The 17,055-nt window shown below is 48.0% G+C and overlaps 1 protein-coding gene across 1 annotated transcript; it reads right to left on the reverse strand.

The window, feature by feature from the left end:
* Positions 1-1,139: 1,139 nt before the first annotated feature.
* On the reverse strand, positions 1,140-16,778 carry Srd5a3 (steroid 5 alpha-reductase 3). Its single transcript, XM_041671644.1, has 6 exons — positions 16,506-16,778; positions 9,916-10,058; positions 8,737-8,772; positions 8,029-8,226; positions 4,931-5,065; positions 1,140-4,007 (listed from the first exon to the last, which is right to left on the reverse strand). Exons 1-6 carry the CDS (start codon positions 16,724-16,726, stop codon positions 3,748-3,750), a joined length of 993 nt encoding a protein of 330 aa, XP_041527578.1. The 5' UTR covers positions 16,727-16,778; the 3' UTR covers positions 1,140-3,747.
* Between the last annotated feature and the right edge of the window lie 277 nt (positions 16,779-17,055).

Genomic DNA, 17,055 nt, shown 5'->3' on the forward strand with positions numbered 1-17,055 from the left:
ACAGTGATGATTCTGCCCCTGAAGACAGCACATAGTTCTTACGTGTGTTGCATCGCTCAGGCCCTACTCACGCTACTTTCACAGTCACGCACACACACACACACACACACACTCACACACAACACACACACACACACTCACACACATACACACACACACTCACACACACAACACACACACGCACTCACACACGCACGCACACACACACGCACACACACACACACGCGCACACACACGCACACACACTCACACATACTCACACACACTCACACACACACACACACACATACACACACACACACACACACACACACACACACACACACACTTTTTCTAAAAGAGCATTTCATGTAGCCCAAATTGGCCCTGAACTTGCTGTGTAGCCAAGGAGGACTGATATTCTGATCCTCCTGCCTCCACGTTCCAAGTCCTGGGATGATGGAGGAAGGTCATTGGCTAATAAAGGAACTGCCTTGGCCCATTTTATTGGTTAGAAGATAGGTGGGAGGAGTAAACAGAACAGAACGTTGGGAGGAAGAGGAAGTGAGGTCAGACTCGACAGCTCTCCTCTCGGGAGCAGATGCGTCAGAGAGAGATGCCATGCTCCCAGGCAGACGCACGCTATGAAGCTCCGACCCAGGATGGACATAGGCTAGAATCTCCCCGGTAAGCGCACCTTGGGGTGCTACACACAGATGATTAGAAATGGGCTAAATTAATATGTGAGAATTAGCCTAGAAGAGAGAATGGGCCAAGCAGTGTTTAAAAGAATACAGTGTCCGTGTAATTATTTCGGGGCATAAGCTAGCCGAGCAGGCAGCTGGGGTGCTGGGGACGCAGCCCTGCCGCCCCTATTTACAACACTGGGATTACAGGCATTCACTCTCACACCTGGTTTTATGCAGTGCAGGGGATCAACCTCAGGGACTCATGCAAGCGAGGCAGGTGTTCTAGAAGCTGAGCTACATCCCAGGCCTGTTCTGAGTCCTGGAACACTTTGCTATTTCCTCTTTCCTCCCTCTGCACCTAGAAGTGACATATTTGGGCGAGGAAGAAGAGGAAGAAATAAATACAGAATGGTGTGCATGGGACAGCAAAGGACAGGAGGGGCAGGAACAGGAAACCGGAACTATCTCACAGACCGACAGGCCATCAAAGGAGATGCTCCTTAGTTCACTCCAAAGTCCAAGTCCTCAGTTAACTTAGGTGCAAAATTTCTTCCTACAGCAAAGTACAACTTTGCTTTAAACTATTTATTTAAAATCCTGCGTGTCATTCGTATGGGTGTTAAGAACAAACTGCCACATGATTTCTGGACATACCCTACTTGAAAGAGTTTTGTTCCTGAGCTCTGGTCCCGAAGACAGCAAATTCTAAGTAATAAATGATATACTGCATTTATTCGAACTGAACAAACAATTGGTCTTAAGTGGTGAGTTGATTGATGGCAGAGAAAACACATCGGGATTCACACAGGAGCTGCAGGGTAGACTTTGATAAGCAAGTGTGCTAGACAGTAGTTGACTCCAAAAATTAAACCGTCTGGGTTAAGGGAAGTTCATTAAACACAAGATGTTAAAGGGATGTGAAACACCAGGATGTTCTAAGAGGAGCTGAACATTCCATCCTGCCCGAAGTTCATTAAACCCAGGAAAGAAAACAACTCAGTGGCTTCAGGAAGTCTCTGAAACTGAGCAGATTCAGGAAGTCTCTGAAACTGAGCAGATTTATTAGGCCCCTCCTCCTCAGGAATATATAACATGTAAGGGCTGCTGAGAAACACTCTGATGAGATACGCTGCCTGGAAGAAGCATGAGCTGCATGGGAAGGGACCCTCTCCACAGGTCCTGTGGAGCCGCCTGCAGGCTGTGCAGTGTGCTCCAGGGTCCCAGCTTCAGGGAGCTGTCACTTAGGCTGGGATGGGCTTTGTTCCTGTAAGCTTCCCCTCACCCATACTGCTGCAAGTAACCTAATAAACCTGATTAGTTCACCAAGGATCTTGGTGCTAACCTTATTTCTGTCAACCACAGATTCCCCACACAGAGCTAGATGTGGTGGCACGTGCCTTTAATCCCAGCCTTTGGGAGGCAGAGGTGTGTGGATATTTGTGTTTGAGGTTAGCCTGGTCTAAGGAGCAAGTTACAAGACAGCCAGGACTAAACAGAGAGATTCTGTCTCAAAAACAAAACAAAACAACCCAAAACAAAAAACACTTCTCCCTGGGACAAAACAAAAAAACAAAAACCCCAAACAAAAAAACACTTCTCCCTGGGTACCACTGTCATACAATAGATTAAAAGAGTTAGGGTGTAGCTCAGTGATAAGAGGGTGTGACAAGCATTTGTGAGGCCTCAGGCTCAACCCTATCACTGGAAGACAAGTACATAAGTAAGTTTTAAGAATCCATTAGATTAGAATGCTGTCAGTTAAACAGCCTCAGTTGGCAGACTGCAGGGATGTCTTACTCAGTAGAGTATATGACATCTGCGTTGACCGAGTAAGCTGGGGATGAAGGCTGAGTGTGCAGGAGGCATGAAGGCACCGGGTTCAACCCACAGTGCTAGACTGTATGCACCTGCAATTCCGGCACTTAGGAGACTGAGACATAGTGCAGGGTCATTCTCTGGTGCAGGACTTCAAGGCAACCTGGGATACCTGAGACCCTGACTCAACAAAGTAAACAAACCCCAACCATAAAAAACCAAGTACCTCAGCTAGTAAGCAGTATGCCCAAGTTTCTTTCTCAGTGTTGGGAGCAGAATGCAGTGTCTCATATACTCCAGGCAAGCATTCAACTACCCAACTCCATCCCAGCCCAGAATATGTTCCACCGCAGGGATGTGAAGGGTTTCCTGTTGCCAGGGCACTGGTATTCTTTCTCATGCTTCCGTCTCCTTGCATCCCATGCTTCTACTTCCCTTTAATCCAGCTGGATATTTCCCTTAACAGAAAGAAGCATCTGAATAGGTGTGATGCCATTCCTTGTACCTTTAGGCTTGGCTCTACTAGTTGAAACAAACCCAGGCATCAGGGAACACTGAGTCACGGCAGAGTGAGGCTGCTGCTTTCAGTTCTCCCGGTTCAGGGCATGTCTGTACGCATAAGTATAAAAATAGTTTACTTCCCGAGTTTTATTCAGTACAAACGTCAAAAAGAGGATTCAATCAAAGAGGTTCCCAAACTTATTATCAGGCTAGTTTTCAGGGCAGGCAAAGTACTGGCCAGGTAACTGGAGATACTGGTGATAAAATTCAGAATGTTAACTAATTCCAACAAACTCCTTTCTCCCTGCACCCACTGGGGTGGTATCACACATTCCTATGATTTTTAGAGGTTTCTGTTGTTACTGACATGTAACATTTATTAAAAACCTAGGATATCCCATGACACTCAGTCCAGTTCACTGTTCCCAGCCACAGATGATCATTTTAATTCCTGTACAAAAGAGAGAGGGGTAGGGGGTAGGGGGGGAGGCTCAAGCATGCATGCATGCAAAACTGTTTATACTCCTGGTTAGTGTCACCGTAAATCAGCTCAGAGATGCCCATTTACTGCAGTCAGCTGCCTCTGCAAAGCTCGGCAGGAATGTCTTCTCCGGGAACACTGCTCTCCCAGTTAATGCTCCGCAGCACTGCAGTAGAACAGGGAATGGCAAACATTCCCGCAGCAAGTGTACTTCCCTTTGTCTCAGTGTCTCTAGGAACGGAATCTGTTGCCTGGCTCGCATTCTCCACCACAAAGGCTGCCTTAAAACAAAAATGGAAGGAACGCTTTCCTATGCTTCGGGTAGGAGACAAAAGTGCTCTTGTAGAAGTTGTGGTTGAAGAACGCAGACAGGGCCTGGCTGAAGAAGACGTACGTCACCACCAGCCACCAGGTTAAGTTGTGGAACCCAAAGGTGACCGCCATGGAGATGTAGATCATCAGCTCTGCAAGGTAGTTGGCTGAAGACACATAATCGAACCAGTCTCCGAAGGGGATCCTGTGCTGGCAGTGAACGATCACACCTGAAACAGAAAGGTGGCGGCGGTTAACCACTCCGCCTCCTAAACCATTGACAGGACCTCCAGCAAGTATCACCCCCACCCCCACCCCCCCGTAGGAAAACAACCATCCCCTCACATTTCCACCAGTCACCAACCACAGAGTCAGGCGTGGTACAGCATGGCTTTAATCCCAGCACTTGCGAGGCACTGGCAGGTAGATCTCTGTGAGTTCGAGGCCAGCCAGTGCTGCACAGTGAGACTATGTCTCAGGAAAAGAGAAGGCCTGCTGGGCATGGTGGAGCACACCTTTAATCCTAGCACTCGGGAAGTAGAGGCTGGTGGACCTCTGCGAGTTTGAGGCCAGCCTGGCCTACAAAGGGAGTTCCAGGACAGCGAGGGATATACTAGTGGCCCCATCTTAAAACAACAAAAACAACAATAAACACAAAACAAAACAACAGAAAAAAAACAAAACAAAAAAATCTGAAAGTCTCTGTTCAGGTTTCCCATCAGTTCTCACAGCACACAAGGGCTCAGATGCCAGAGTCAGGGTGCATGAGTTCAAATCCTGCCTCTCCCACTTGTTATCTGTGTAACTTCACATAAACTGCTCAGTCTCACTGTGCCTCAGTTTCCTCGTCTATAAAACAAGAATCCTACAAATTGCACACATGAGGAGTCGGTCCAGCCTATCTCGGAAGTTCAGTTTCTTTCCTTTTGCTGGATCACGCTACCCCATACTAATGTGAGCTTTCCACACGCTGATCGAGATCTGCCACTCCATTTAACCAATGGGAGGATCACAACTCAGGAAGGTGTCTTGTCAAAAACTGAGAATTTGATATCAACAGGGACATGAAAGGAAGGAATGAAGGGCAGAGAAAGCCACCCCCCCGGGGGGGGGGGGCTAGAGCCCATCTGGGAGGCGCCGGGAGAGATCTCACCTTTTTTGTTCCTCCTGAGGTTGCTGAGAATGGCGTGGCACTTGTACTGATGGGCGGATGACCAGAAGAACATCAGCATCCCAAGGATGTGGAACCACCGGGCTTGTGTTAGCAGATTCTTCCCCAGGACATAGACTATGGAAACAGGAACCACCCTATCAGCCAATGCTAACTCCAGAATCCCAGAGCTCCGAGAATTACGTCATCATGTTATCTTGTATTATAGTATCATAATATTGCCTCTGGACAGTGAGAGCTGCTTCTCAGTCTCCACAGCTCCGGTGATTACAGGCAGAGACTGAGCAACATCTTCTCTTGAACATTCTTCAAATGCTTCTGGCAAGAACAGCCCATCCCTGAGTGACTTACTGTGTGGTGAGATGCTTTATGCTTCTATGATTGAGTCTTATTTTAAGCTTTCTTGCTCACATTCTCCCATCAAGAAAAAAATTCTCTAAAGAAACATCTCCCTGAGCTTTCACCCAGAACCCTGTGAGAGAGAACCTGAGTACAGAAAGCTGAGCTAACCCAGGCATAGTGGTTACATACCTGCCATCCTAGGACTTGGAAAACTGAGGCAAGAGGATCAGGAGTTCAAGGCCAGCTAAGGCTGACGTGGAAAACACAATAACCACCCCTGCAAATACGAGAGAAAGACAGAGAGACAGAGAGAGGGGGGGACGAGAACATGTATGCACTGCATTGCCTAGTTCTGTCTAGTAGAAAGACCTAAGGTAAAGGGTGAGTGGTCTCTCATAAAGAGAAGAAACATAAACGCTAAGAAAACTTAAACACTTAAAAATGATGTCCTTTCTGGATTAGAGCGAGCCTAGTCTGAGAGACTGTTCCCAAAGCAGAAGAGCTGGTAGCACAACCTTCATTTTGGTGTAGCAGCAAGAAGGAAAGGCAGGCCGCTGAAGGATTCCTAGAGCCACCAGAATGGGACAGTCTTGTCTTAGCTCAAGAAGCAGAACTTGTCCACTGAAAACTGGCAAAAGCCCGGGACTCTGGAGCTAAGGCAAAGCCCTAAGAAGCTGACTCGGGCAAGAGCACCAAGGATCACGCTACTCTACACAGAAACCCACAGTGGGAGTGAGTTGAGGATAACTAATGGCTAACCAGAATCCGCCAAATTCACCTGTGGTGATTTCAGTTCTAACCCGGTTCTTCTGGACTGCAGACACGCCTTTCACTTGCATAAGGGCCCTGATCACTGGCAGTATCTGAGCTTGAAGAAACTTCGTTAAGCGGACATTGGCCCAGCACACATGCAAACCTACAGTATTTCTATCAGGTCCTACAAACACCAAATGCAGTGTTTCCCACTATGGAGGTGGATTTCGATTTGTGTTTTTGAGATAGGGTTTGGCTGTGTAGACCTGGGTAGCTTGGAATTCAGTATATGGACAAAGCTGGCTTTGAACTTGAAATGATCCTCTTGTCTTCGTGCCATAAATGCTGGGATTAGAGGCGTGAGTTACCGCGCCTGGATAAAATACATAAACCCACTGCTGGGCAAGTGTTCTTAACAAAGAGGAGGAGTAACTAATCCAGTCATGATGCCCCAGGGGCTCCAGGGGACCCTGTGAGGGGTGATTGGGTGAAACAGAAGCAGTGACACAAAGGAATGCTTGGAAGGCTATTTTTGTGGGTGTCTTAGCTGTCTTTTTGTAAACATTTTTATAGAGTAAAAAGTAGAAGCAGACAGAGAGAAAGCTGGTGGGCAACCAAGGAGTTCTGGAAAGTTCCCCTGGGTGCAAAGCCGCAGTAACTGGCTGAGCATCTGAATGCCGTAGTGGAAGATGCTGGAGGAAAACCTGACTTGATTAATGGTTAACATGGTGGTTTGCGTGAGAAATACCCTGCACAGGCTCAGGGACTTGTCTCTAGTTGGTGGCACTGTCTGTGGAGCTTTGGGGGTACAGCCTGGCTGGAGGGAGCGCACCCCGAGACGTGAGACTCGAGACTAGATACCCTCTTCCTGCTCCCAGTTCACCCTTCTGCTTCGTGTCACAGTTGAGGTGTGATCTCTCAGCTTCCCGCTCTGCAGGCTTGCTGCCGTGCCTCCCCAGTGAGAAGGATGCAGCCCTCTGGAACTGTGATCTTTCTCCTGGGAGTTGTCCGACCACAGTATGTTACCAGGACAACAAGAAAGTAATTAATACAATGCAGTCCAGAGGACTTAGAAGAGATGTTGCCTGAATGACTGGAACTGGTAAACAAATCACAAATTGAGAAGCTATATGGTTGATGAGCCTGCCTTTCAAAGAATTCTTCTAGCCTCAGGAAGTGTATTCCAGCAAGAGAGCAGGCTTTGGAGCACTCTGAGACTGGAATCAAACAGGGAAAGGCTCAATCACTGATAGTTGGAAATACAGATCTCTGCCTCAACTTATGATACAGGACACGAAGAGAACGGTCGCAGGAGATCTGGGCTGAAAGCCCACGGCTTCAATGTCAAGTTAACCTCAGCACTGAAACAGTCATTCTAACCGCCCCAAAGGATCAGAGTTCTATACTGTCCACACAGATTGCTTTTATGAAACTATGCTATGCAGCTTCCAAATAAGACAGCAAGCTACCTCACTTCCTTCTTCACACAGAGCTCTTCCTGCTAGAGAACACTCGGACACCTTGAGGCCATTTCCAGTGACTGCCAGACTGGGCTGTCCTCTTCCCTCAGGCTGTCCCAGCTGAAAAGGCTTTGTTATGCGGGCAGTCCTCCCAAGAACTCGAGGCAAGAGAAAGGTTTGTTTTCCTTCTTCAGATGAGAATTACTGGCCTAAAGTGCCTCCCTCATCTCACAGTTCTGTGATTTAATCCCGCATAACTTCTTTCTCCCACATACACCCCCAGATAGCTGGGCTCTGGCGAGGTCACTTCCTTCCATGCCCCCTTCTCCTCCTCTTTTGGACATCTCATGCCTCCTGTTCAGAGCTTAGCTATGCTTTCTACAGGTCTCAAGAATACTCTGTACCTTACTATTGTCACTCAAGGCTTGGCTGCTTATGCTGGTGTTTTTCAGGTTTCAGCTGTCATGGCTGACATGTCTACCCTCTGACGTGACGACACTTGAACGTACTGCAAGGGCCACTCACCATTCTTGTCATCCATGGGCATTTGGCTCAGCACTGTTAGGCCGACTAGGACATAGTAGACAAGCCCGAAACAGTACTGCACGACGTGAATCACCGCATTGGAGAAGACGCTGACGTAGAAACACTCGAAGAGTCTCCGCAGGCTGTGGACCCAGAGGAACACCAGCACCAGGAAGGCAGACAGAGCCAGCTCACCCACTGCAGTGCAGAAGGCAACGCGGTCAGGGGCTCCTCCAGCATTAAGCCAAGCGTTCTGCCTACCCACTTGAAACAGAGCCTCACATAGGCTCAGAGTCAGAGGGCTAGAGAGGCCATTCAAACTAATGTCTTACTCTTTCAAGCTGTGAGGACACAAGCTGAATAACGGCCATGTGGTCAGCTAGTGCCTGGACGGTGGGAAGAGGGGACAGGACGCATCTCTGATTCTACTTTATCATTTAAGAGCCTTCCAGGCTACATGGATACATGAGGAAGGGTCTGTGTGCTCAGGACTCGGGATCCGTGGGTCTCTAGTTCCTGTACCAACTGCTAGATGAAAATGGTCAGGGAGAGGTTCCTGGTGATGTTGGTACTGTCCTATCTGGTGGGATCCCGGGGCCACACCCACCCACAAAGGCAGAGACAGAGACGGGGATCCAACAGGTGGGTGTTTCTTTTTAGACATAAAAAGCAGAGGACGGGAGCTGGGCTGGGCGGTGAAGCACTTGCCTAGCATCTGGGAGGCTCTGGACTCCAGCTCCAGTGCTGCCGAAAGAGAAAGGAAAGGAGAAATTACGCTTTCCGAGAGACCGTGGGTCCCAGGATCCACCTTCCTGCAGGCCCGTCACTGCGTGCACCAAGGAGTGTGAAGAAAGCTCGTTTTTAAACATCATGAAATCTAGTCTGCTGTAACATGGACACAATCACAGGAACACAGCTTGGTGAAATTTTACTAATTCCCACTTATTACTAGCACGCAGGCTGAGAACCAAGGCTTGACCAGCACCCCCTAGTGTTCCTTTCTAAGCATGACCCTGTGTCGGGCTGTCCCAAGGTTGAGGACTCTGTTATTCGTTCTACAAGCACAGATCTGTTTTGCTCTTTTTGAATTGTGAGTAAATTAAAACCCAGTTTTTAAGCTCTTTATGAACAGGATAAAACAAATAAAACTCCTCAAATCTAACCTTCTGTTTACATGACCATGGTAAGCAACAAAGCGATGCCCAGGTATCAGAACCCCCTCCCCGCCCCCTCCCCCACCGAGCCTGGAGATGCTGCTATGGCCGGTTAAATGCTATTTTGTAATGATCCGGCCAACAGCTGTTCACAGTTTCATTGTTTTAACTGAAGACCCGCAATATAACAAGCCATTTTTGTTTAATTTTAATTAACTACTTACTGGTGCGTATGCGTACATGCGTGTGAGAACATGCGTGTGTGTGCTGTGAAGATGTCAGAGGACAACCCGTAGGAGTCTGTTTCCTCCTTCTCAAATGTGGTTCTTGCAGATGGACACTGGACCATCAGGCCTGGCGGCAAACACCTTTATCCACTGATCCATCTTACCAGACCTTTTTCAATGTTTACCAAAAGGTAATTTTTAAAAATCAAATTTCTGTGAGCCCCAAGGCATGATTCTGGCTGCAGCCGTATAAATATGCTAAATGTTTCAATGCAAACTCAGGGATTTCCAAAGCTTCCCCAGCACGTGTGAGGCCCTCTTTGTAAGCTTATCAGCATACTGACAATATCAGAGGGAGAGCAGCCCGCGCTGCATTCAACATAGGCTTGCGAGGCTGTGGACCAGTCATGCAAACCCTGTCTGCCCTCCACTTTCCAGGCCCTGCAGAGGGGCCTGACTGGTGAACTGCAGCCAGGAACCAGGAACAGGCTGGAGAGCCAAATTACCTTGGAACGGCGTGGCTCCAAGAGTTCTGAGCAAAGCACGTAGCCAGTTTGGAAAAGGTGCTCCCAGGAAGAGAGATTGAGAAAGGGACCAGAGCAGGAAGCCATTCCACAACACCGAGATGATGTAGAAGTGGGAAAAATACCTGCAACAGGAGGAAGAGTTAGGTAACCGCCAGCCAGGACCTCGCAAGTCCGAGGATCCCGAGCTCCTCTGCCACCCCGCCCCCAAACACACATCCGTTTCCCAAAATAGAGTTTTGGTTTTAAACAGAACCTGAATCCTGCAGGTGGGAATGTTTCAAAATGTACTTTCAAATCATGAGACTTGTTAAACTGGACTGGAGAAGGATCCGTTAACGGTCTCATCTCTGGGTAACAAGAGTGGCCCCCAAGTTCTCAGAAGGAGCCGCAGCTCCCTTCAAGGAAGATCTAGTCTGCTGTAACATGGACACAATCACAGGAACACATGCCAATACCAGTGAGATCCGTGGAAGTCTTTTAGAACCCAAACAGGATTGCAGTAAGGGACAGCCATACAGCTGCCGCGCAAGTGTCCTGCAACCAGACGCAGAGCTGGAAGAAGACTTCCAACGTGGATGTTGGGAACTGAACTAGACCCAAGGTCTACACAACTCAACAAACTTCTATATTGTTAGAGTGGGCTCAGAGCAGAAGCTGTGGAGTACACATTAGGCTTTACCCTTTTAATATCTAATATAGTTTGTGCACTTATCTGCCACCAAAACCGAAAAAAAATTGTGGGGGAATTTGAACTAGAAAAACATATCTGCTTTTTTAACTTGTGTCCAGCACGTACATCCAGTCCTTCCTCACCCTGTGTATTTAGCCTTTTTCTTCTCTTTTCATGTTATAATGTACCCACATGTATATGTGTTTGCACATATACATCTCATTGGCTAATGAGATGACATGGAGTTTTTTTTTTCTTTCTTTCTCCTTCCCTCCCCTCTCTCTTTCGTTATGTGACCTCATTTAATATTATACATTCCAAGTCTAAACCTTCTACATGAATTTAAAAATTTTGCAGGAAAATGGATGGACCTAAAATGTATACTATTAAGTGGGGTCACCTTGCACACTTTCCAAGCAAAGGAAAAGGTTGCAAAGGCAGTGAGAAGGGTGTGTGTTGGGTGTGCTACATCTGTGGCTCCCTTGTGGCTGTGTGGCAGGACCTGGAGAAGAGGGCAGGGGACACAGGGCCTGGAAGGATGCAGGCTTTTTGTTGTTGTTGTTGTTGTTGTTAATGGGGATCCTTTTAGGCACACCACACACTTTAGAAAGAAAATCATTATTCAATCCTTTCAAAAGTTCCAAAACATCTTTCTGAGGGGCTGAAGAGATGGCTTAGCAGTTAAAAGAACTTGCTGCTCTTCTGAAGGACCAAGGTTCCATTCCCAGCACCCCATGGCAATTCACAACCATCACAACCATCCAGTAAAAGAGGGATACAGCTCCCTCTTCTGCCTCCAGGGGCACCAGGTATGAGCATCATGCCCAGGTATATATGCAGGCAAAACACCCCTAAACAAATAATAATAAAAATGACTAAAACACCCATCTATTGAGAACAGAGACTATCTAGTCTTGAGATAAAGGATGTAACCCACCTGTTGGGGACAGAGACTATCTAGTCCTGAGATAAGGATGTAGCCCATCTGTTGGGGACACAGAGACTATCTAGTCCTGAGATAAAGGATGTAGCCCATCTGTTGGGGACACAGAGACTATCTAGTCTTGAGATAAGGATGTAGCCCATCTGTTGGGGGACAGAGACTATCTAGTCTTGAGATAAGAATGTAGCCCATCTGTTAGGGACAGAGACTATCTAGTTTTGAGATAAAGGATGTAACCATCTGTTGGGCAAACAGAGACTATCTAGTCCTGAGATAAAGGATGCAGACTGGGACCTGGACCTGACAATGGGCATGCCATTTCATCTTTACAACAGTTCCACAGTTCGCTCTCTTTGCAAGGCAGGGCTCTGAGAGGCTGAGTTCCTTATCCAAGGTCACAGTGGTGGCAGCAGCTGGCTCTAGATGCAGCTAGGACGACTGGTATTTACATCACATTGTTGCCCTCTGGTCTTCGGACACTCTTGCGCGAACCAGTTTTCCTAGCCCGGTATCACACACAGCCAGTTTACCGGACACCTAAAGGCAAGTGAATCAGTTTCAAATAAATTCCTGGGCTATGCCTTACAGCTCTTCTTGTTCCGTGGCACCTCTGGTTTAAATACACAATGTATTGTTTTCAGTCTCATATTTATCCTGCTGTCTGAATGTCTTTCTATAGGAAACACTTTCAGGTCTTTACAGGAGGTCCTATCGCTTGCTTGTAGTTAAAGAGACAGCGAAGACTCCAAGTGCAGATCTCCAATCCCCATTGCCTTCTGGGGGAAGACACTCTGCTCCCTCCTCCTTCCGTAACTTGCTTCCTAGAAGAGCTGTTTTCCAGGTCCCGGGAGCAGGGACACAGCAATCTTCTGACTGCACGAGGTTGGGTGTGGGGACTCCTCTGACGAACCACCACTCGGATGATTATTATGGGCTGTGGCTGACGGCACGGAGGAGATAGGTCTGTTGGGGAGTGTGGCGTTACCATTCTAACTAAGGCAGGTATGGAAGGCCCCACTGAAGATAAAATCACGAAGCTTTAACCCACGGGCCGGCTGAGAGGGAGTATTTTCAGGTGATGTAAAGGCTCTGGGGTAGGATGTTCCAGTATAGAGCTGGAACAGGGCCAGCGGGAGCAGGTCACAGGACGAAAAGTCAGAAGGGAGACAGGACTGCATAGGGCTGGAGTCTGGGACACACAGTCTTATTTACATACATGTGCACTGAGTGCTGGAACTGGCCCTGGAGTTAAGCCAGGTAAGCCTGGGGGTAATAGGGAAGGATACTACCCAGGTGACTGGGCCTGCGCTCAGTACTTTGATGCCACCCCCACCTTTGACACCTGAGGATACCATGATGCTTCAGCTGTAATCCACACAGGGCCACCATCTTCCTCCTGGACTAACACAGCAGCCTCTTGTCCAGTCTCACTCACACAATGGCGCCATCCTTTATGTCCTGTGATGCAATGTTTTCCCTTCCACCACAGAGCTGCTTCCATACCCCGGAACAAAGTCCCAGTCCATGCTGGCCCACAAGGCTCTGCCGAGAGGCTCTCTCCCCACTCCACCCCTCCGCCCCTAGGTAGTGCTGCCTCGAAACTCTTATTCCTGCTCCAATAGCCTTGCTGGGTCTCCTCTGGACCACTTGACAGCTCAGAAAAGATTCTGCCTCTTTGAAATTGGCTGATATATTTTTTTGTTTGCCTATCAGCTCCACGGAGCCTAAACTAGTGCAGAGATTAAGAGCAGGCCCTCTGGGAAAACTGGCACTGCAAAGGCATCAAGGACAAATAGCTCATTCACAGAAGAAACTAGTCTAACCACCAAAGCAACTGAGCGTCCAACCCCTTAGCCTCTGTTCCAAACATTCTGGTAGGAGGGCCTTTTTGCCTCTAGGCACGAGCTGAGACTGCTATAGCTGGGGACACAGGTGAACGCTGCTTGACAAAGGCTCTAGGCCCCTCTCAAAACGTCACCATAAGCATAATGCACATGAAGGATACTAAGAAAAGAACTGAATGGACATCTAGGTAATCCAGTCATTAAACGTCAAGTTGTCGCCATAAGGAACCCAGGCGTTTGTTGCGCATTGAACAAGGAGCTCTAGAGGTGAATAACTACTATGTTTTTGTGGCTATAGAAACAATACTGTTTCAAGGGGTCTTCACTATTTTTTTAAATGTATTATATTCTATCAAAAACTTGGAGACACTGCTATTGTCTGTGGTTTGTTGATGATGTTCATGATTAAGGAAGTGCTAACTTTTCAGCAGGAGGTTGATGAAGATAAAGATGTAACCCGAATCCAATCCACAGATCCCGACTGCTGGTTGAACACTGGGCAGCACCTGACAGGCAGAGCCCCATGCAGTGATAACAGTTTCCACGTTATTTGGCGCTATTTTGAAATTTTAGAAACAGAAGTGTTTCCATCTACTGTGGAAGCCAAGAACAATGGGACTCTTGGGTTGTGATCAATTATTTGTACAGACTTTTGGGAATTCAATCAAAACAAGAGAAGCAGTTATTGCCTTGATTAAAAAACAAGACAAAACAAACAAGCAACCCCCACCGCCAACTCAAACAAACAAACAGCTAGTACCAGACTGGAGAACAGAAAACAACATTCCAGGAACTTGGGTTTTATTCTTGCTTCCTAGGAAAAATAACTACAAACTAAATGACCTAAGTACTACCACATGTGCTGAAGAAACGTGGTTCATTGCTACCTATTTGTAAGCGTAAAAGTCACAGGCTTGGGCTGGAGAGATGGCTCAGTGGTTAAGAGCATTGCCTGCTCTTCCAAAGGTCCTGAGTTTGATTCCCAGCAACCACATAGTGGCTCACAAACATCTGTAATGAGATCTAGTGCCCTGCCCTCTTCTGGCCTGCAGATATACACACAGATAGAATATTGTATACATAATAAATAAATATAAAAAAAGTCACAGGCTTATTTTTCAATTTTCATTTCTGAGGATGATATTACATTTTGCACAAGGAAAACCTATTCAAAATACTTAAGTAATAAGCACACTGGCTAAGGTGACCAAATATTATAAAATCTAGATTAACCAAGGCATTACGAAGTGCCACCCTCTGGGAGTAAATCCACAGCCATTTGATCTCTCAGACATGACTCACGCTTGCATGGGGCAAGAGCCTGCCAGGGAGGCATGCCGGGAGTTAAGAGTTTGGGATTGTAGGCCGACAGGTGGGATTCAAGGTCTGGTTGTCAGGCTCACTGGTGTGACAAGCCTGAATTTGTACGTAAGTGGGTGGGAATGGTGACAATGACATGTCCCTCACAGGCCTGTCATGAGGACGAAGAAAGGTATTTAGCACTGAGAGTCTTGAGTACATGACACACGGGCAACTCAGCTGTGGCTTCTAATTCACTATACTTTATTTTTTGCTCATGAAAAGTGCTAATCACAATGCCACTGAAGATACTTGGAAACCAGAGAGAAGTATAAAGTTGGCAGCAGAATGCTACTTTACTCAACTCTAGCTACTACCTTTTCATATAAACGGGAGGCAGCAACAAGGAAATGACCGGCAAGAAGAAAGGTGAGAGGGCTTTGTTGCCCTGTGTTCTGAAGACCTTGTCACTTTTGGTGCAAATGCTCCCCTGGTTTTTCTTTGCCTCACTTAAAAATGCCTTTCCTTACTGGCCTGGATTTGTGGGACCTTCCCCAGGACTGAAAAATAAAGTACAATTTAGAGGAAAACACCAACGTCCACCACCACCTCAGAGCACTTGGACACCGCAGAAGGTTCCGCTCTAGAATTCTGGAAAAGGAAAGAATAATTATTTCACAACAGTGCTGGAATGACAAGAAGCCCGGAGTGCCAAGTGTTACAGGGATGAGCACAGGTAAAGCTCACCTCTTCTTGGCTGTTATACAATGACAGGCTGGAGTACAGAGCTGATGAGCCCCATCCACAGCCAGAAAGGGCAGAAGTGATTTCTAAATGTGCTTTTAAATACAGGGACACTAGGACCTTTCTCAAAAGCCAAAAGCTAAATTACTATATAGCAGAAAGGGATACAGGCCAATCAAACCTGATTACAACAGGATGGCAGAGTTGGCACACATGTCTAAAACTGAACCTCTAAGGAACGGTTCTTTGGGGCCTTATCTCTTTACTGTGGCAGCCACTTGGCGCGGCTCCATTTTGCCACTACACCATACATTCTTCACAATGTTGTGGATCTCCGGTCTCAGACTGAACCCCTGATAGATCGCTCTCCAACAGACAAGAGAGAGCTGTGGCCAGCCCACTTTTCTGTGTTCCTTGGCGGATCCACCACCATCTGCAGAGGTGGGCACTGTTTACAGACTTTGAAAATAACCTAGACGAACCCATCACATTCCTTCAAACTCAGTTCTAAATACAGAAGTATGATACATTTCAAAGAAAAGACACAGCGTTACCATCTAGAATGGTGCTAAACTGACTTCTCCATCTATATACGGAATTCAACGTGGGGCAAAAACGAGAAAACCATGGAGCAAGTCTCACATATTCGGAGTAGATTCTATTTGTGTCCGGATGATTTTAGTATTTCACAACTTTGTGAAACCTTCCAGGATGGGGCTAGCGCACCTGCTGAGATGCAGGCGCGGCATGTCAGCCATGCTCCAGGATGGTACCCTCTAGACCTCCTTTGTGACTGTGACAGATTGGGGAGACAACTGGGGAAATCAAGGAAGACCCAGTCTCCATGTCGACAGAATCCCACGACCTCAAGTTAAGAGTGTTGGGAAGGGGAAGTGGAGAATTTGGGAAAAAGACGCTTGGGCGGACCCTTAGGGTCTGGGCCAACCTGGGGGGGGGGGGAGGGGGGGATGCTCAGTCATTTCCGGGGACGGCTCTGGGCAGCCACAGGCTCGCGTGCCCGCGCAGCCTCGGCTGCCCCCTGCCGGGCGCGCCCCGCCACCGCGGTTACCTCTTGGGGACATCGAAGGCCCTGCAAACGGCGGGGCGGCGCGGGCCGGACAGCTTGGTCTTCCCGTAGCGGATGAGGTCCTGGAAGAGCGCACAGCTCGGCAGCAGCCCGGCGGGCGCCAGCTGCAGGAGTAGTGCGAGCAGGAAGGCGGCGGCCAGCGCCAGCCACACCGTGCGCAGCGGGTTCAGCGCCGAGAGCTCGACCCCGGCCCAGCCAGCCATGGCCCGGGAGCGGCTACGCACGCGCGCCACCCGCCCTCCCGCCTCGGCGGCGCGCTTGGCTGTGACGCGACACCTGGGCGGGGACGCGCGGCCCCGCCCTGGCTCTCCATTCCAGAGCGGCGCTGCTCCTGCCCACTGGCTTCATGGGGACAGCGTTTTGGACTCTCATCGCCTCTAATCCTGCACAGGCATTCCTAGATGTAACTCCATCTTGAAATTCTGCAGAAACATGCAAGAACACCTGCTACAAGTCTTTCAAAAAATAAATTGTACTTATTTACTTATTCAATGGAGTGTAAACATACCAAGATGTGTGGTTGGAAGCCTAA

The sequence above is a fragment of the Microtus oregoni genome, unplaced genomic scaffold (assembly GCF_018167655.1).
Source record: "Microtus oregoni isolate MIOR12 unplaced genomic scaffold, Mior012 000021F_ref0000039, whole genome shotgun sequence".
NCBI classification, from domain to species: domain Eukaryota; kingdom Metazoa; phylum Chordata; class Mammalia; order Rodentia; family Cricetidae; genus Microtus; species Microtus oregoni.